At 31.6% G+C, this 22,590-nt stretch overlaps 2 protein-coding genes across 2 annotated transcripts in view; both read left to right on the top strand.

Moving 5' to 3' along the window:
- Positions 1–2,218: 2,218 nt before the first annotated feature.
- Positions 2,219–5,332, top strand: LOC126884657 (uncharacterized). Its single transcript, XM_050650724.1, has 2 exons — positions 2,219–2,498; positions 2,583–5,332. Exon 2 carries the CDS (start codon positions 2,774–2,776, stop codon positions 5,255–5,257), a length of 2,484 nt encoding a protein of 827 aa, XP_050506681.1. The 5' UTR covers positions 2,219–2,498; positions 2,583–2,773; the 3' UTR covers positions 5,258–5,332.
- The window catches only part of LOC126884659 (uncharacterized), a 217,534-nt gene continuing 197,836 nt past the window's right edge, over positions 2,893–22,590 (top strand). Inside the window, exon 1 of the mRNA XM_050650727.1 lies at positions 2,893–3,007. The gene's annotated coding sequence lies outside the window, so the exon portion shown is untranslated. The remainder of the gene's footprint in view (positions 3,008–22,590) is intronic.

The following is a 22,590-nucleotide window of genomic DNA, read 5'->3' as shown; positions in this document are numbered from 1 at the left end:
CTCTTGCTGTGTTCAGCAGATCGGGTAGAAAGGGATCTGTAAGTTCTGCCGATGTAGGTGGCATCACAATCTGAACAAGAGAGTCTGTATACCCCACTCCGGTTCATATAATGGATAGGATCTTTGGTATTAGTTAAACTTTTGCTGAGAGTGTTATTAACTTTGAAAGATATTTTTATGTTGTCACAAGAATTTGAAATGATATGTTTGACTCTTTCAGATAATTTGGAGTTATTGAATGGTAAGGAGGCATAGATGGGAGTAGTTGTGGATGATGTAGAGAAAGCGGATTGTTGTAGTAATTTGAGTTCTCTTTTTTGTTGAAGTTTAGTGATAATGTCTGGGTCATAACCATTGTTGACTGCAATCTGTTTGATAATATTCAACTCTTTGTTGAATTCAGTTACGGATAAAGGAATAGAGTTTAATCTATGTATAAAACTGCGAAAAGCAGAGAGTTTATATGATAAAGGGTGATCCATTCTACTTCTAATCACCCTTTATCATATAAACTCTCTGCTTTTCGCAGTTTTATACATAGATTAAACTCTATTCCTTTATCCGTAACTGAATTCAACAAAGAGTTGAATATTATCAAACAGATTGCAGTCAACAATGGTTATGACCCAGACATTATCACTAAACTTCAACAAAAAAGAGAACTCAAATTACTACAACAATCCGCTTTCTCTACATCATCCACAACTACTCCCATCTATGCCTCCTTACCATTCAATAACTCCAAATTATCTGAAAGAGTCAAACATATCATTTCAAATTCTTGTGACAACATAAAAATATCTTTCAAAGTTAATAACACTCTCAGCAAAAGTTTAACTAATACCAAAGATCCTATCCATTATATGAACCGGAGTGGGGTATACAGACTCTCTTGTTCAGATTGTGATGCCACCTACATCGGCAGAACTTACAGATCCCTTTCTACCCGATCTGCTGAACACAGCAAGAGAGATACCACTTCTGCCTTTTCACACCATTTAAAAGTCAATAAACATGAACTTAAGATTCCTGAAGGTGTCCAGTTGATACACAATATTCAACAAAACAATACACTCCGTTTAGACTTATACGAAGATTTGGAGATTGGCAAGGACATGAAGAAGAGTCCCAACTGTGTCAATAGACAAACATCCCTTAACCGCAACTTTGTCCCCATTCACCGCCAATTATTCTCATAATTCCTATTTTTTCAACTTCCTCTTTTTATCCTATTCTTTCTCTTTCAACTTACTCTCTCTCCTTTTTCAAAATTTCCTCTTTCCTTCACTGCTTCCAAACTCCTTTACCCGAATAACATTATTAACTATTGAACCCTATTAACCATCACCTCATTAATTCACCCTACCATCTTTTTACTTCTTTTTCATTTCATTACTTCGTTCAGTTTAATTCCACACCTCATCTTTTCTTTATCCCTCTCTTTCCCTTAAAATTCTTGTCTTTATACCTTACACCACAGCCCTCTGCTTTTTGTCTTTGACTTTTTCCAAGAAAACTTTTACCTCTCCAACTAACATCCATTCACTTGATTTCAGTTCTCACATTCAGATCCATTATCATTACAATTAAATTATATCAATATTCTTTTTCTTACTTTGGTTTTATTTTATTCAGTACACTTTCAATATTATTTTCATTTTAATTTCATTCTTGTATCAACTGGACTTAACAGCTATAATCATACATTACTTTATCTCTAATTTCCCATACCAACACTTTGTCACAAGAATTCTCTCAAAACTTTTGAAATAAAATTAAAAAATAAACCATCTCATAATAATTACAATTCTTTTTCATTCACATATTACACACTTTTAATTATTTGACTGTATCCTAACTCAAATCCATTATTTACAAAAATTTGCATTTTTAAATAACAATATTTTCCTTTTACATATACAACCACCAATACAATATAGACTAGATTAAATTGCCTACCAACTTATTCATTTTGTACAATAACTTTCCAACTAATACTGATTTTTCTCTTTTCTCACCTTCATCTATTTTTATCTTTTTATCTTTATTGACAGCATCTTACTTTCTTTCTATCAATTTGATCAATCTAATGTTATGGTATACAGTCAATATAAATAATCTTATATTCTAAATTAATTTTGTATATCACAATTTCTTTTCAATAACCAATAGATTTAAAATGTTAGACATTTTCAGATATTAAAATCTTTATCATTTGTTGTGGGTCATGACCTTTTGGTTAATTAACATTGAAAATCGACTACCTTTTTCTCTACTGTCAATGTCACTTCAAACAGTTCCTTAGACATTAGTGTCACTTTATAGTCAAAGTTGGCCTGAGATGGTTGATTGAGGTTTTGGTAGGGTTTCACCATGTTCCCATAGGCAATATCCTGTAACATCGGCGTTTAGCCTGTTTAATATTATTTTTAAATAATGTAAATTGAATTTTAAATTCAACCATTGTTTGGTTCTGGGGCTGTTTAGCAAGTATGCACGTAAGTAATCTAACCACATTTTTAGCTTTTAAAAATTTCAACCATCTTTCAATTCTAATAGTGGGATTACTTATTTTATTGTAGATTCACTGATGATGGACCGATAGGTCTGAAAACGTTCTGAATTGGACATTTTTATTCAATCCATTGGGATTTTTAAGTTTTAATAAATATACCAATTTACATAGAAGTGGTTTTACTTCTTGTTAGAGTTTTTTAACTATATGGTATACAGCCAACCTAGGGAACCTCCCTTTTAGTTTATATATGACAGTATGGTCAACTTGGCGCTACAATACTTGCGATTAGCCACACAACGGAGCAACATAAAGCTGGACATATGGTTCATTTCAAGATGTTTACATCATAAAGTCTTCCCAACATTTTGTAGAGTTAGAACATCCAATAATGTACATCCTAACATCAGGACCTCCATGCAGATTAAACTCATGAAGAAAGAGATTTGTAAACATTACAGTAAACTCAACTACATAGAATGTAAGCTAAAGGTAACATATGATTCTCTACTTGAAACTTTACAATTTATTAATCTTAATTCTTTTATGTCAGACGTTCAGGATAAGGTAGATCATTCACATTCAGTTAAATTTAATAGAGTCAATAATAAATTAAAACACTTAATCAACAATAAGATTAGACTTGATCAACAAAAAGCTTCTCGTAATAAAAATTATTCCAATTTTCGATTCCACCCAAGAATCAAAAATCTCTCAAAAGTCCAATTTTCTGATGACGAATTAAAACTCTTAAACCTCGGCCTCAAACACTCCATTCCTAGCAATTTATCTATCAAAGATCTTGAGAGTCTTTCCATAGAGACCGACATGGTTATTCAGAATCTTTCCATTTCACTCACACAAAAAACTTCAATCAGAAACTCTTGCATCCAAACTATCAACAAATTCAAAACTAAACTTCTTTCCAACAATAACTCCTCTCTTACCAACATCAGTTCCCCTTCTACTTCTACACAAACTTCTTCATCTCTCTCTTTTCCCAATTTCTCATATAATAAGTCTAAATCCCTTCTCTCCACACTCAAATCTATCAAAAATAAGATCCAAAACCACCACCTCATCTTCAGCAAAGCAGATAAGGGTAACTGCCTTGTTATTTTAGACCAACAATTATACATTGACAAAGTCACCTCTTTCCTAGACAACAATAACTTTACTTTGCTTCCTGTTGATCCCTCTAAATCTTTTGTTTCGAAGATGAAAACCAACTTAAAGCAATTTACTGAATTCTTTTCTGAATTTGAAGCACCATATACTAAAATTCCATCAAATCCACTCACCCCCAGGTTATACGGTTTACCAAAGATACACAAAGTTGACATTCCTATTCGTCCCGTTGTCAGCTTCATTAACACTCCAGTTTCTATTTTATCTAAATTCATTCTTAACACCATTAAAAACTTTATTAACTTTACCCCACAGTTTACTATTTTGAATTCTCGCCAATTAGTTGAAAAACTTCAACTTGTCAATCTTAATCCAAATATTGTTATGCTTTCTTTTGATGTTAGCAATTTATTTACTTCAGTACCAAAAAATGAATCGATTAGTCTGGTTAATTCACTCCTCTTAAATAATTCTGTCACTTCCACCACCACTTCGTCTATTATAAACATTCTCAAAATTTGTCTATCTCAAGATTACTTTGTTTTTAATAACAACTTTTATCAACAACCTGACGGTTTAGCAATGGGTAGTTGCTTATCCCCTTTCTTAGCTGATGTTTTTATGGATCACTTAGAATCCAACTATATCATAAAAAATCCAGAGATCTTACACTGGTTCCGTTATGTTGATGACATTTTAGTCCTCATTTCTGGTAACTCTGATTCAGCTCACAACTTACTTCACAAAATAAATCAAATCCATCCTAATATCACCTTTACCATGGAACTAGAATCTTCTAACTCCATTAACTTTCTGGATTTATCTATTACCAGACTACATGACCACTTCAACTTTGGTATCTACCGTAAACCAACACAGACAGATCATGTTATCCATTCTACTTCTAATCACCCTTTATCATATAAACTCTCTGCTTTTCGCAGTTTTATACATAGATTAAACTCTATTCCTTTATCCGTAACTGAATTCAACAAAGAGTTGAATATTATCAAACAGATTGCAGTCAACAATGGTTATGACCCAGACATTATCACTAAACTTCAACAAAAAAGAGAACTCAAATTACTACAACAATCCGCTTTCTCTACATCATCCACAACTACTCCCATCTATGCCTCCTTACCATTCAATAACTCCAAATTATCTGAAAGAGTCAAACATATCATTTCAAATTCTTGTGACAACATAAAAATATCTTTCAAAGTTAATAACACTCTCAGCAAAAGTTTAACTAATACCAAAGATCCTATCCATTATATGAACCGGAGTGGGGTATACAGACTCTCTTGTTCAGATTGTGATGCCACCTACATCGGCAGAACTTACAGATCCCTTTCTACCCGATCTGCTGAACACAGCAAGAGAGATACCACTTCTGCCTTTTCACACCATTTAAAAGTCAATAAACATGAACTTAAGATTCCTGAAGGTGTCCAGTTGATACACAATATTCAACAAAACAATACACTCCGTTTAGACTTATACGAAGATTTGGAGATTGGCAAGGACATGAAGAAGAGTCCCAACTGTGTCAATAGACAAACATCCCTTAACCGCAACTTTGTCCCCATTCACCGCCAATTATTCTCATAATTCCTATTTTTTCAACTTCCTCTTTTTATCCTATTCTTTCTCTTTCAACTTACTCTCTCGCCTTTTTCAAAATTTCCTCTTTCCTTCACTGCTTCCAAACTCCTTTACCCGAATAACATTATTAACTATTGAACCCTATTAACCATCACCTCATTAATTCACCCTACCATCTTTTTACTTCTTTTTCATTTCATTACTTCGTTCAGTTTAATTCCACACCTCATCTTTTCTTTATCCCTCTCTTTCCCTTAAAATTCTTGTCTTTATACCTTACACCACAGCCCTCTGCTTTTTGTCTTTGACTTTTTCCAAGAAAACTTTTACCTCTCCAACTAACATCCATTCACTTGATTTCAGTTCTCACATTCAGATCCATTATCATTACAATTAAATTATATCAATATTCTTTTTCTTACTTTGGTTTTATTTTATTCAGTACACTTTCAATATTATTTTCATTTTAATTTCATTCTTGTATCAACTGGACTTAACAGCTATAATCATACATTACTTTATCTCTAATTTCCCATACCAACACTTTGTCACAAGAATTCTCTCAAAACTTTTGAAATAAAATTAAAAAATAAACCATCTCATAATAATTACAATTCTTTTTCATTCACATATTACACACTTTTAATTATTTGACTGTATCCTAACTCAAATCCATTATTTACAAAAATTTGCATTTTTAAATAACAATATTTTCCTTTTACATATACAACCACCAATACAATATAGACTAGATTAAATTGCCTACCAACTTATTCATTTTGTACAATAACTTTCCAACTAATACTGATTTTTCTCTTTTCTCACCTTCATCTATTTTTATCTTTTTATCTTTATTGACAGCATCTTACTTTCTTTCTATCAATTTGATCAATCTAATGTTATGGTATACAGTCAATATAAATAATCTTATATTCTAAATTAATTTTGTATATCACAATTTCTTTTCAATAACCAATAGATTTAAAATGTTAGACATTTTCAGATATTAAAATCTTTATCATTTGTTGTGGGTCATGACCTTTTGGTTAATTAACATTGAAAATCGACTACCTTTTTCTCTACTGTCAATGTCACTTCAAACAGTTCCTTAGACATTAGTGTCACTTTATAGTCAAAGTTGGCCTGAGATGGTTGATTGAGGTTTTGGTAGGGTTTCACCATGTTCCCATAGGCAATATCCTGTAACATCGGCGTTTAGCCTGTTTAATATTATTTTTAAATAATGTAAATTGAATTTTAAATTCAACCATTGTTTGGTTCTGGGGCTATTTAGCAAGTATGCACGTAAGTAATCTAACCACATTTTTAGCTTTTAAAAATTTCAACCATCTTTCAATTCTAATAGTGGGATTACTTATTTTATTGTAGATTCACTGATGATGGACCGATAGGTCTGAAAACGTTCTGAATTGGACATTTTTATTCAATCCATTGGGATTTTTAAGTTTTAATAAATATACCAATTTACATAGAAGTGGTTTTACTTCTTGTTAGAGCATATTTTTTAGTTTTTCGACCTGACGTTCATTTCGCGAAATATTCGCTTTTTTTGTGAAACTTTGTGACTCGCCCATTTCCGTACGCCCCACTAAAATCGTGAGATTTTTTCAAATATACACTGTTTTGCATGTACTTAACTTACCTTATCTTAATCTGACGATTTCGAGTTTTTCCAAGGATAGATTTTTTTTTCGGATCCCCCTTAACAAACTCCCCTGTATTAAGAGCCAATATATGGTATTTCCAGGGTACAAGGTTTCTCAACATGTGATAATCTGATGCGCTCGAGTAACTGCAAAAAACCCCCTCTTGGGCTCACCTACCATTATCAATCACTATTTTCAGTATTTTATTTATTCCAAACAACATTAACAATTAAATATTTTATTTTAGGTTGGATATTCCCCGGTAGTGGTCACGGTTGCAATTTGCAATACACCAATGTTAGAAAATTTCTATCTATCTTTGCTAGATCCTAATTCTAATAACAGATGCAGTGCCTCCTGCAATCTTCCTCTCTCCGCATCCAGTGAAATGATTAGAAACGGCAAATGTTCAGAAGACATAACTGTAAGATTGTCATGTGGAAGTAAGGATAAGTTACAAGTTACGAATAATCCAACTACCACAACAAGTGTTCAATCGGGAACAAGTCCCAGCAAGCAGACCTTGAGGCGGCCTGTGGTCGTTTTTCTCAATTCTAAGGGCCGGTTGTTCGAACGCTAATCAACAATGATCATTATCAAATAATTAATTACTGTCAATGTCAACTTTGTTTGGGTTATTAAAAAGTCTGTGGAGTCTATAATCAATTAATATAACAATAATTATTAACATAATTAATAATAAATCTCATAATTGTAATTAATTATGTTTTCGGCAACCCAAACAAAGTTGACATTGACAGTTTTGGTGACAGTAATTAAATATTTGATAATGATCATTGTTGATTAGCGTTCGAACAACCGGCCCTTAGAGTACTGTATTCACAAAGAATCTTGATTTGTTATTGCTTGTATGTTTTATTTATTATTTTTGTAAAAAATATTTTAAGTGATGTTAAATAAAAAATTTTAATTTTACCGAAGAAAGCTTCCATTTATAATTCAGGAATAGTAACAGTCATGCAGCCTATGAAATTTGAAATACATATTAGGTTCTAAGCGTATTAAAGGGTACCTACCCCATTTAAGGTAGGCAACTTTCACTACCAGAATTCAATTTTTATTCATATTTTTTTCGGTTCTATTTAATTAAAAAATAAAACTCAACCCCTCCCCTCTCCCCTTACCGACAAAAACGTCATTTTTTCGTTTGTAACTCTTTTTTTTGATGGGTTGCAATCAACTTAAATTTTTTTAAAAATTCACACATAGTTCAGGCTTTTACAAAACTTGTCTATTTTTTACAGACCCGCAGGTTCAGTGTACATAACCTAATTTTTTTTTTTCAAAAAAAAGTGCATAAATTTTTTTTTTGAGATGGCTGCAGATCTTTTTTTTTTTTATTTTATGTATTTTATCAAAAAATATATTTCTCGTTTTTTTAAGATTTTTCCGTTTCTCGTTTTAAGAATTTGGGAATTTTTTCCATTTTATAAACTTCAAAATGATCAAATCAAGGTGTTTTATAGGTTATATGTAACTGGAAGTAACTGAGGTCTTTAGGATATTCAAAAATTGGGCGTTTCGCCTTTAAACCCAAAAAAATGCTTTTATTCAAGATTTTTTAGGATCTTTACGAGTTTTTAAAAAACATCGCTTTTTGGGATTTTAAAGGTGTTTCGTCAAATTTTTGAATATCTCAAAAGATTCATTTACTTCAAGTAATATATTGGTATTGAAACCTATAAAAAACCTTGATTTGACATATTTTGAAGTTTTTAAAATGGGAAAATCCCCAAAAACCCCTAAAAACAGCTTTGAAGGTGGCGCACCTTACGGAAAAATCTGTCAAAAATTAGAAATATAGTTTTTGATAAAATACATAAAATAAAAAAATTAGACCTGCAGTCTCCAAAATTAGATCTCCAAAAAAAGTAATATACTTTTTTCGAAAAAGTGCATTTTAGGGGTCTATAAAAAATAGAGAAATTTTGTAAAAGCCTCAACAATGCGTGTGAAATTTTGGAATTTTTAAATAGATTGCAACCCACCGAAAAAAATTAAAAAATAACGTTTTAGGGAAGTTACAGGGTTTGGGAGTGGGAAAAAATTATTAACCCCACAAAACTCGAAGAAATCCTTAAAAACCCTCAAAACACATGTGTTTGGGGGTCTAAAGTTGTTTCGCTCAAGGTTTGAATGTCCTAAAGGACATAGTTACTTTAAATTATATATAACATATTAATAAACCTTAAGTTGATTTATTTTTACGTCTATAAGATGGAGAAAATCCACCAAAACTCCTCAAAAGGTAAAGAATAAGAGGTAAAGGTGAGTAAATAGACTATATACAGGGTGTTTGGTAAAGAATGGACCATAGCTTAACCTTAGATTCCTGAGGTAAAAATAGGTCGATTTAAGCTAGCTTACCTTAGTACAAAAGTTGATAATAACCTAAATACAGGGTGTCAAAGTTAAACTTTTATTTTATTTATTTTTGAATATTTCCTGACAGGCATGGGACAACAACACGAAATTTGGTAAGTGGTGCTGGTATTGCACAATCTAGTAAATTATGTTAAACAAACGTTTCTGGCTACTACCAGAGGAGTACGACGGGGGAACGTGAATGGCTGACCCTTCCCAAATTCTACGCCACTGGCGGAATTGCTATTGTAGTACAATTTTTTGATTCTCCAATACTTTCTATGTAAGAAATGTACTCTTCATTCGTAACGATAAAGCCATTAGTTTTCGAGATATTTGAAGCTAAAAACCAAGGAGCATAATACATTAATCAAAATAAGTGTGCCTTTTCATTTTTAACTTCAAATATCTCGAAAACTAATGACTTTATCGTTACAAATGAGGAGTATATTATTTGCATAGAAAGTATTGGAGAATCTAAAAATTATGCTAAAATAGCAGTTTCGTCAGTGGCGTAGAATTTGCGAAGGATCAACCATTCACTTTCCCATATCGTAGGCCTCTGGTGTTAACCACAAACGATTATTTAACATAATTTAGTAGGGTGTATAGTACCTACACTTTCTGCCAAGTATCATAAGGATATGTCAAATAGTTTTATAGTACCGGGCACACGTAGTTCCTAAAATTTTAAATAAAGAATAAATTACCAATACAGAAGTAAAAACTTCGAGATGTATTCTGGTATAAAATCGTTTATTTAAAACTATAAATGTCATCGATTGCAGAACGTTTTCGTTCTAAACAGAACATCTTCAGTGCCTAGAATGAAGTATTTCCACGTTAGTTTAAAGCAAAAGGTTAAAAATGTGACTGTTAAAATGAAAAATGTGGGAATACTTACATCCTGCCGAGTATTTTGAAACTAGCACACTGTAAATAGTGTTAACATCATCATATATGGTTTACATAAATGTAATATGTTAAAATGTTATGACTACAAGTCGATGTTAATGGATAAAGTGGAACACATGCTAAAAGGGTGCCATGGTTCCCTGCTCGAAGATACTAGGTACTTGCCAATTCAATGGGCACAGACCAACTGAGAAATTATGAAGTGGATATACAATTTGACAAGGGTGACATGACATGACAAGATAAAGCCAATTTTTGGTTAAAGTTTCATTTGATTTTGGATTTTTTAATAAAATGTGAAGGTTTGTCTGCAAAAATAATTTAAATTATTTGAATAATAAAATCTACTGTAAAGTTTAAATTAGCAACTCTCTATTCCAGAATAACTTATAGATTCATTAAATTTAATGCAGATATATTACGTGGTTTAAGTTGTGACGTCATCGGATGTGAAATGACGAGATGTTTCAACAAAACTCAACTTTCATCTCGTCATTTCACATCCGATGACGTCACAACTTAAACCACGTAATATATCTGCATTAAATTTAATGAATCTATAAGTTATTCTGGAATAGAGAGTTGCTAATTTAAACTTTACAGTAGATTTTATTATTCAAATAATTTAAATTATTTTTGCAGACAAACCTTCACATTTTATTAAAAAATCCAAAATCAAATGAAACTTTAACCAAAAATTGGCTTTATCTTGTCATGTCATGTCACCCTTGTCAAATTGTATATCCACTTCATAATTTCTCAGTTGGTCTGTGCCCATTGAATTGGCAAGTACCTAGTATCTTCGAGCAGGGAACCATGGCACCCTTTTAGCATGTGTTCCACTTTATCCATTAACATCGACTTGTAGTCATAACATTTTAACATATTACATTATGTAAACCATATATGATGATGTTAACACTATTTACAGTGTGCTAGTTTCAAAATACTCGGCAGGATGTAAGTATTCCCACATTTTTCATTTTAACAGTCACATTTTTAACCTTTTGCTTTAAACTAACGTGGAAATACTTCATTCTAGGCACTGAAGATGTTCTGTTTAGAACGAAAACGTTCTGCAATCGATGACATTTTATAGTTTTAAATAAACGATTTTATACCAGAATACATCTCGAAGTTTTTACTTCTGTATTGGTTTTTTAAACTATGGTATACAGCCAACTATTGGGATTTTCCCATTGATTTTTTTTAAAGAATAAATTATTTAAAAAAAAAGAATACTTTAAAATAATTTGACATATATCCGTGTGACAGAAAGTGTAGGCACTGTACACCCTACTAAATTATGTTAAATAATGGTTTCTGGCTACTACCAGAGGCGTACGACAGGGGAAAGTGAATGGTTGACCCTTCCCAAATTCTACGCCACTGATGAAACTGCTATTTTAGCATCATTTTTAGATTCTCCAATACTTTCTGTTCAAATAATATACTCTTTATTCGTAACGGTAAAGTCATTAGTTTTCGAGATATTTGAAGTTAAAAATGAAAAGGCACACTTATTTTGATTAATGTATTAGTATGGGATAACTAGACCCAAACTCAGACATCCAAAGTGAATGTTATCCTCCACCACCAAATTGTTCTATATGGTCCACATAATGTTCAGAAAAAAGTCACACCATTTTGAGCGTCGGGTTTGGGGGGAGAGTGGGGAAAAATCGGGAAATTCGTAGTTTTTTACGTTCATATTTCTAAAACTCTGCGGTTTAGCATGAATAACCTTCTATACAAAAATGTTCTACATTAAATTTGAAATAAAAAAGGTCCTATGCATAATCCTTTTAAAATGAACGGTTCAAAAGTTACGGAGGTAGTATAGTATAATTGGTCCAAAAAAAGGCCTAACGCAGACATCCAAAGTAAAAGTTTTCCTTCAACACCAAATTGTTCTATATGGTCCACATATTGTTCAGTAAAAAGTTACACCATTTTGAGCTTCCGGTTTGGGGGAGAGATGGGGGAAAATTCGGTAAATTAGTAGTTTTTTTACGTTTTTCGTCAATATTTCTAAAACTATGCTTTAGCAAAAACAATGTTCTATAAAAAAATGTTCTACGTGAAATTTAAAATAAAAAAGGTCCGATACATAATTGTTATAAAATCAACGGTTCCAGAGTTACGGAGGGTAAAATTGGAGGTTTTCGATACTTTTTATATTCTTTGGGCAATTTATAGAAATTTTCTTTAACAGGATTGTGTTTTGTAAATAAAATTTGCTATTTCAGTGGCCGATGATATGTTAGTGATAAGCCCTTGAAAAAACGTCAACCTCACCACCAAAATCATCATCAATTGCCCAGATAATATAAAAAGTATCGAAAACCTCCACTTTTCACCCTCCGTAACTCTGGAACCGTTGATATTATGACAATTCTGTATTGGACCTTTTTTGTTTTAAATTTTATTTAGAACATTTTGTATAGACCATTGTTTACGCTAATGCATAGTTTTAAAAATATTGAAAACGTAAAAAAACTACTAATTTACCGACTTTTCCCCCATCTCTCCCCCAAACCGGAAGCTCAAAATGGTGTAACTTTTTACTGAACAATATGTGAACCATATAGAAAAATTTGCTGTTGGAGCAAAACTGTTACTTTAGATGTCTGGGTTAGGCCTTTTTTGGACCAAATTATACTATACTACCTCCGTAACTTTGGAACCGTTCATTTTAGGAGGAATATGCATAGGACCTTTTTATTGCAAATTTAATGTAGAACATTTTTTTATAGAGGGTTGTTCATGCTAAACCGCATAGTTTTAGAAATATTGACGAAAAACCTAAAAAACTACGAATTTACCGATTTCCCCCCTCTCCCCCCAAACCAGAAGCTCAAAATGGTGTGACTTTGTTCTGAACATTATGTGGACCATGTAGAACAATTTGGTGTTGAAGGATAACTTTCACTTTGGATGTCTGGGTTATGCCATTATTTGGATCAATTATATCATATTATGCTCCTTCATTTTTAGCTTCAAATATCTCGAAAGCTAATGGCTTTCCCGTTACGAATGAAGAGTACGTCTTTTACATTGAAAGTATTGGAGAACCCAAAAATAGCGCTAAAATAGCGATTCCGCCAGTGGCGTAGAATTTGGGAAGGGTCAGCCATTCACGTTCCCCCGTCGTACGCCTCTTTTAGTAGCCAGAAACGTTTGTTTAACATAATTTAGTAGATTGTACAATACCAGCACCACTTAGGTACGGAATTTCGTGTTGTTGTCCCATGCCTGTCAGGAAATATTCAAAAATAAACAAAAAAAAAGTTTAACTTTGACACCCTGTATTTCAGTTATTATCAACTTTTGTACTAAGCTAAGTTAGCTTTAATAGACCTTTTTTAAGCTCAGGAATCTAAGTTTAAGGTATGCCCCATTCTTTACCAAACACCCTGTATAATACTTTTATCTTACAAGAAATGACTCGGCAAGAAAACTGATACAAAAATTTGACTTATAATAGTTCGTCATAGCCACTTTTTCTTAAAATATCTACGAAAATATATTTTTAATTATCTAGCAATTTTTTAAAATAATATCGATAATAATAAAATAAACGCATACATTGTTCAAAATATTGTTAGTAGGTACTTCTGACATTGATTTGTTGACATCAAACAGTACACATTTTTAATTTACGTCAATAATTTGTTATGCTATTATAACAAAAAAATTGTAAGTAAATAAATATATATTTCGATTTTTTTATCAAAACAAATGCCGGTGTTCCTATATTCTAACCTAGACGTGTTGTCACTTACCGTTTCAGTAATCGCCGAAGCAAAACACAACAGATAAAAAACACACTTAACACTTTTAATCTTATCCCAAAGTTTTCTTGCACAAAAAAATTCCGAAGAGGTCCATTTCCTCACAAATCTCACCTTTTCTTACCGCACGAGACACAGTGTAAACAAAGCAAATGGCGGATTTAAATTGGAGGTGGGAGGGCCTGAGTGTAGATTTTGGCAACGCATTACGCTACGCGGCGTAGAGAGCAGTTACAAGTTGGTTACAGTAGGAAAAATGAAAGAATACCCATGAACGAACATATTAAAACACGCTGTATTTTCCTGTCACCGTGTCATACAAAAAATTGGCCAGCGCAAGTACATGTAAATTATTATTACCTGTACTTGCGCTGGGCAATTTTCTTTGTGACACGGTGACAGGAAAATACAGCGTGTTTTATATGTTCGTTCATGGGTATTCTTTCATTTTTCCGACTGTAGACAAGATTCTTTGTTATATTATATTAAGCAACGACGAAAGAAATAAGATAGAAGAGAGTAGATTTAATTTGAAATGAGAAACAAACATAATAAAGAGGGGTTCGAGCGAAAACCCGATAACTCACAAAACCATTGTTTAGAGATAATCACGAATAAAGATTATAGGAAGTTTAAAGAAGATTTAAAATCGTCGTAGGAAGTTTTATCAAATATTTGTTATAGCCAAATGGTAGAGAATTTAATATTTAGTTAGAATAATTTATTTTTTCTACAACCGTGTTAAAAATGCAATTTTTAGCACTCCATACGAGCGTTAAAAATGCTACTTTAAGGCACTAGTGCTTTAAAAAAATTTAAGGCACTGCAGTTCGTATTGACCGTACAGGCTATTTTGATGTAATGTCAAAAAAATATAAAAATTGAATGTCAGTCAAGTTCAAGTAAAAGTTTTTGTAGATATTGTCCTGTAATTACGTTTGTAGAAAAAATATTGTATGATATGCGTGTTAAAAAGTACATTTTTAAGGCACTCATGTGAATTGCAGAACTCGCTATCGCTCATTCTACAAACTTTCACATGCGTGCCTTAAACGTGTACTTTTAACACTTATATCATAAATAACTATTAAGTTTAATTTATAAAAACGTCTTTACAAAAAAAAATAAACGTGATATTTATCGGATTTTACCTAATTTATAAATTTATATTTTTATTTAATTTTTTTAATTATAAAATAAAAGTTAATTGTATAGTATTCCAACAAAACTAAATTAATCTGCATTCTTTTTAGAAAATTAAAAGGTAAAATGTGTCTTCTTCCGATTCTTCTCACATCATTACGTCTGGAATTCGATCTACGATATAATTATGTACCGGTTTTTAAATTTGTTATTTAAGTATGCACATCTTCTCGAAAATATTTTCTTGGCACATTTTTATCAAATCGGTTTTCGTTGCTTCACTTATTGGAAAGGTACTTTTATACAACTTTGGTAAATTGCCCGGAGTTGGTAAGTATATGGTTGCTTTTTGGGATGAAATTTGTTTTAGCCTTTTAGGGCGTAGAGTAGGAGTTTTTTTTTTATTCAAACCAATATCTTTTGATATTTTTATTAACTGGTTACCGTTTTCCGCTATTGTCCTCTTTAGAATATTATCCAGTAGAATCACTGTTAGCTACAGCATTTATTATATCATTTGAGAATATACACAGCGTTTTTTAAAAAACTTTTGACACACTGGAATTCATTCATGGTAAGCTAGTGGAAAGAAACTCTTACTAAATGTTCGTTCCTTTCTTTGGGAAGTTTTAGGGACCAGTCTAGTCCTAATTAGTTTAACAGTTATATTGTACAAAATAAAAATTTTTCTAGACTAATCTACTACTACTAGACTCCAGTAATTTCTACAGAGTTTCAATAGTCTTCAAACAACTTTTCAGTACACTTCAATTTAAATTTACTACAATTGATTTGCTGTGGTACCTTGGAAGCTCTGAGTTTGTTTTTCATTATAATTATAGCCCCATTCAAACCGCTTTTTTTCTTAATATTCAATTGTCAATTTACGCCATCTTTTACTGGGTTTTCGCAGGAAAAAAGTGTGCTGAAATTTAATAAACTATCATAGTCTAAAATTCTTTATCGGATTTTCGCATAAATATATTTTGTCAAAATGAACAATTTTGTAATCTTCATCTCCAATAAAATTAATTATCAATTTTTAACTTAGAAATATTTCTAATAAAATTAGTAACTTTACACAGGAAAAAGAAGATAAATGATTCTACCGGATTCTCATATTATAAATATGTTTACAAAAAAGTATTTTTATCAGTTAAGTTATATATCGGGTTGGTGTTATTTGAAAATATGAGTCAACGGCTTTTACCATGTTTGATTTTTTTTTAAGTTATTGTGCTTAAAAATGTTAATATCAAATAATAACATTTACCAGTGATGGGAGACGTGTCTTTACTATAGCAGGAATAAAAGTACCGGATTTCATAATTTTGGTATTTATCGGGTTTTCGCTCGAACCCCTCGATAATTTAAAATTTAAAAGGAAGAATACTAGTGGACTGCATACCTACCATACTACCATAGTTTAAAAAAAACTTACTATAACAACTTCTTGTGTAAAATGGTATAAATTTATTAAAAATTAGATATAATATCCAAAATGAATTTACAAATTTTCATTCAGAACTTTTAGTCCTATCAGGCCATCCTCAGTGAAAACCCCAGATGACCCTTAAATTACATCATTCTTCTCCTTTTGGCATCATAACCTTGGCTGGGTCTTTACTTGTCTAGTCTGGATATGTCCTTTCATTCAGATCTTTCATGTGCCCTTCTCCTCCATTGTCGTATATTCATGGTTTTCAGGTCGTCCTCCACGTCATCCAACCATCTTGTTCTGTGTCTTCTTATTTTTCTCTAATTGCATAATTAAAGTAATAAATTTTATAATTATTATGACTTATACTAAATTTAAAATCAAGATGCAGTAGAAATAAACAAACCAAGATACGCTAAATGCTAGAGCAAAGAAAGTAACCAAATATGGAATAGTGTCCTAATATGGAATTCCTTGATTTCTCCGAAAATATAAGTTGGAAGCGCACTACAATACCATCCTTTATTTCAGTCGCTCTCTTTATTATCGTATTCACACCTCTGTGTCAAATGCGCGAACGATACGTGTCTGACAGGCGCGTTTTGTTTTATCGTCTCGCAGAAAATTTCATTCGAGATGTGGATGTACCGCAGGATACTGACAATATCGTGGACAGAGAGAGTGACAAACATGGAAGTATTGCGAAGGATGCAGAAAGAAAAAGAACTTGCGCTTACTATTAAAAAGCGCAAACTGCAATACTTGGGACATATAATGAGGGGACAAAAGTACCAGCTACTACAATTAATTATTCAGGGAAAAATAATAGGTAAAAGATCCATTGGCAGGAGAAAACATTCATGGTTGAAGAATGTAAGAGATTGGTACAAGTGCAGCAGCTGCCAATTATTTAGATCTACGGTATCACAAATACGCATGGCCTTGATGATAGCCAAACTTCGGAACGAGGACGGCACCTGAAGAAGAAGAAGAAGAAAATTTCAAGGGTAAATATATTCAACGAGTATTATTGGTTATTATGCATGAATACAGACTTGTTATGCTATTGCGTATATCAATAGTACCTTTATTTTGATATTTTATGACCTTCTGTAATTAAAATATTACGACTTGAAAAAATGTTGATACTAGTTTGAACGGGTACCCAGTTTGAACTAATGTATAAATCCAAATTAATATGGACAGTCGTTGGTGCCTAATTATGGAATAGTGGATTAAGTGTAAGTGGGCTCATTATGATTGTGCTGGTCCATAGTTTCATACACGGATCTGTGATGTCTGCAAGTGAATTAAGCTACTTCTTTCATTTATCACTATTTTCTTATTTAAATTTATTTGATCTCAGATGTTTATGTCTATGTTTGTTATTGATATGTTGGTTTATGCCTATATTCCATATATGGGTACCTATTCCATATTTGGTTACTCATTTGGGATTTTGTTTTTTTGTTCGATTTGTTTTTGTTAATTAAGATATTTAATAGAAGGCTTTTAATTACTACATAAAAATGTATGACTGATGTACCCGTCATGGTCTAGGAAAGTTGGTCGACAACATTTCGTCGACGGAAAATTAGTCGACAACATTTGGTCGACAAACAGTTGGTCGAATGCATAATTCATCGAATGTACAATTCGTCGACGAACATTTGGTCGAATGGATTTATCGTCGACAAACTGTTATTTATCTTTAGGATAAAGGGATTAATGGTGACAAAAGACGGATTATTAGCTGCAAAAAATTGGCAAAAAATTGGCTGCGGTGGGAGAGTAGGCAGCAAATACAAACCGCTATTTTAATTAGTGATGTTGTACCGTTCTTCTTTTTGCTGTCGGCGCACTTGCGAATGGAGCATTTCCGGACAATTGATACTTATCAACATTTTAGACTACAGCAGAAAATTTAACACGTTGATGGACAGTAAGTCAAATGTATAAGCAAGTGTTGTGACACTATATGTATTTTGCAAAGTAGAATAGGGAAAATGCAACGTATATAGACGTTGTGTCACATTACATCTTACATCAATTTAAAATTAGACGTCTATAGACGTTCTGTCCGTCAACGTGTTAAACAAAATCTTGAAAAAAAAATAAAAATCAATAATCCTTCATTTGTCACCATTATTCCCTTTGGGTCTTTGTCGACGAAAAATCCATTATTCGATCAAATGTTCGTCGACGAATTTTACATTCGATGAATTGTGCATTCGACCAACTGTTTGTAGACCAAATGTTGTCGACTAATTTTCCGTCGACGAAGTGTTCTTGATCAACTTTCTGACACCGGATGTGTCATAACATTAAATTGTTTACATTTCTATAAAGGTATTATTTTATATCCCCAAAACAAAATGGTATTCCATAATTGGCGACTTTCCTCGAGCACTCTCGAATCATAATTTACAATGTATAAACTTTGGAAATCATGATTTTGGATTTACAATGTATATAGATTATAAATTATGATTCGGGAGTGCTCCTAGTAGCATTTAACGGGTCTTCGTTTGTTCATTTCTACTGCATCGTGATTGTAAATTTAGTATAGGTCGATGAGTCGCCTAACTAAAGTTTGGAAAGACAGATCTATCTCTCAAAATATCAAGATGAGACTGGTGAATGCCCTTGTATTTTCAATATTTCTATACGGGGCAGAGGCTTGGATTCTTCCGCCAAAAAATTGATGCTTTTGAGATGTGGTGCTGAAGAAGAATGCTGCGCATACCTTGGACAGAAAGGCTGTTCACAATATGTCTGCAACGAATTCTGCAATTCTTTGGTCACGTGGTTCGCAGAGGTGATGACAGTTTGGAGAGATCATTTGTTTCTGGAAACGTTCCGAGGAGAAGATCAAGAGGACGATCACCAACTAGATGGTCCGATCAAATAAAGAATTCAGCTGGAACTTCATTCTGCGAAGCTCTTAGAGCAGCTGAAGATTGAGACCAATGGAGAAATATTGTTAGTAGTCCAGAGAAATAAGATTTTTCTCGTGACACATCCCCCTCCAGGCCGAAACCAAATTTTTTGAGTAGTATGGACATCTATATTAATAACCTATATGTTTCCTGCAGCCGATTTTGATGATATACATAGTTATAAACAAATGAAGATCAAAAAACGCTAAATTTTCGCTTTTTTCGTCTATTACTAAAAAGTAAAGCATTTTAAACAAATTTGAGAGTTAGAAACTGATAAACCATATAAAAAACTTTAATATTGCGTTCGCTGCATATGTCTATCCTTATTTGTTGCTTAGAAAATTGCAAAATAAGTCATAAATTTTGGGATTTTATAAATGTTCATAACTTATGCAAAAATTAAGTTAGAACTTTCTTATTACACGGAATGCTGAGACATCTGGTGATTAAATCATATTCTAAATTTCAAAGCAATTGGTCAAACAGTTTAAAAGTTATTTAATTTGTTTATCCCAAATTAATTTTTTTTGCAACACTATAAGTCAGAAAACGATTAGGTTACAGTAATACTTTGGACAGTTTATGAAAGAAGAAGATTTGTGCTATTAACTTAATTTAAAAAAAATGACAAAAAATAATTTTAAATAGTGTAAAATTATTTTGCAAAAACATGTCGATTTTTTGCTTATAAACAATTAGAATAACTTTTTAACCGTTACCCGTAGAAAAATTCCTTTTCCATATTTAGAAAGACTGAATTTTTATACATATTTAGAAAGAAAAACAATTGTCCTAGGACAATTAGGGACAAAGTTAACCCCCTTCTATTTTTAATTCACAGCAGCTTTGTTTATAACAATTAAGAAATAAAATTAGCCGCATTTGAAAGAAAATACTTCAAAGTTTTAATGTACCAAGTATACAAAAGATTTCCTTTGAAGGAAATCGTCCACAAAGCTTAAAAATATGGCCCTTAAAATCGGCCGGCGTTGAAACTTGGGATAGCGATGAGAGGGGGGAATGAGCTGTTAACTGTATCTCTGGTTCTCGATTATTTATTTCGTTGTTTCTTTTTTTAATCTGTATGTACTTTTTACGTACATTACGAATATGCGGTATTTAAATAAACTAATTGTTATATACACCATCAAATTTGTTTAAACAATTTTTTTTTCAATTTTTTAAATAATATTTGATGTAACTTTTATTGTAAAACGTACATATTAGTTATACAGGGCGTAACAAAAATACAAGTCATAAATTAAATCACATATTCTGGGACCAAAAATAGATCGATTGGACCTAACTTACCTTAATACAAATGTGCACATAAAAAAGTTACAGCCCTTTGAAGTTACAAAATGAAAATCGATTTTTTCCAATACATCGAAAACTATTAGAGATTTTTTATTGAAAATGGATATAAATCATTCTTATGACAGGAACATCTTAAAAAAAAAATTATAGTGAAATTTGTGCATCCCATAAAAATTTTATGGGGGTTTTGTTCCCTTAAACCCCCCAAACTTTTGTGTACGTTCCAATTAAATTATTATTGTGGTACCATTAGTTAAACTCACTGTTTTTAAAACTTTTTTGCCTCTTAGTATTTTTTCGATAAGGCAGTTTTTATCAAGTTGCGACTTCTTTTTTAATATATTTACATAAAAATTTTATGGGGGTTTTGTTCCTTTACTTCCCCGAAATGTTTGTGTACGCTCCAATTAAACTATTACTGCGGTACCATTAGTTAAACACAATGTTTCTAAAACTTCTTTGTCTCTTAGTATTTTTTCGATAAGGCACCTTTTATCAAGATATGGCTTCTTTTTAATATGGTTCAAAATATACCTAAACATGTAAATTATAAATAAATTTTCATACGATTACCAAGTCTCCATAATCGTACTTAACCATATACAAATAATATGTGGTGGATTTGACTAATATTCAAAATATCAATAAAAACTGACTTTTCGAAAAAGTACTGCGGCAAAAAAGTTTTAAAAATATTGTGTTTAACTAATGGTACCACAATAATAATTTAATAATTTAATTGGAACGTACACAAAAGTTTGGGGGGGGGGGGGTTTAAAGGAACAAAACCCCCATAAAATTATTATGAGGTGTCAAAATTTTACTATAATTTTTTTGTAAGTTGCTCCTGCCATAAAAATACCACATGTCTATTTTCAATAAAAAATCTCTAGAAATTTTCGATATAGTGGACAAAATCCGATTTTCATTTTGGAACTTCAAAGGGCTGTAACTTTTTTATGTGCATATTTATACTAAGGTAAGTTAGGTTCAATCGAACTATTTTTGGTTCCAGAATATGCGATTAAATTTATGACCTGTATTTTTGTTACACCCTGTAATTATTATATACTATTCCTATTCAATTATTCCTAAATCTTAAATTGGCTTATATGTAATATTGAACTGAAAATAAAAAATCTCAAATAAACTAGGTTTTATTTCTTGATAAACATGCTACTAACGAAAAATGAAATGTAACAAAATTAGAGAGAGGATAAAAAGAACAAAATTATTTTCAGAAATTTTCTACAATATTGTAATAATTGTATCTTACAACATTGAAAGTTATAATTTTAAGATTGCAAAAAAATATCTGGTATAAAGAAGATCTGTTGATCGGATCGGTACTAACGGTTCTTAGCTTAATTTCCAACCCCAATCAATTACGTTTATCTCTTGTTTGGTGGTTCTGTAACTTCAGTTTTTCATTCATCTAATAGCATGTTTACCAAAAAAATAAAACTTAGTTTATTTGAGATTTTCTGATTTCCATAGACCAATACTATTTTAAGAAACAATTGAATGGGATAATTTGTTTTTCATACTTTAAATTATTGCTAAGTTTAATAAAAACTATGTATTATTATATTATTCATAAATATTTATGTTTTGTAATTAAAATTACTTCAAATATTATTAAAAAAAATTGAAAAAAAAATTGTTTAAACTAATTCGATGGTGTATATAACAATTAATTTATTTAAATATTGCATACTCGTACTGTACGCAAAAAGTA

This window comes from Diabrotica virgifera, chromosome 5 (genome assembly GCF_917563875.1).
Source record: "Diabrotica virgifera virgifera chromosome 5, PGI_DIABVI_V3a".
NCBI classification, from domain to species: domain Eukaryota; kingdom Metazoa; phylum Arthropoda; class Insecta; order Coleoptera; family Chrysomelidae; genus Diabrotica; species Diabrotica virgifera.
This window is presented reverse-complemented; position numbering and strand designations above follow the sequence as displayed.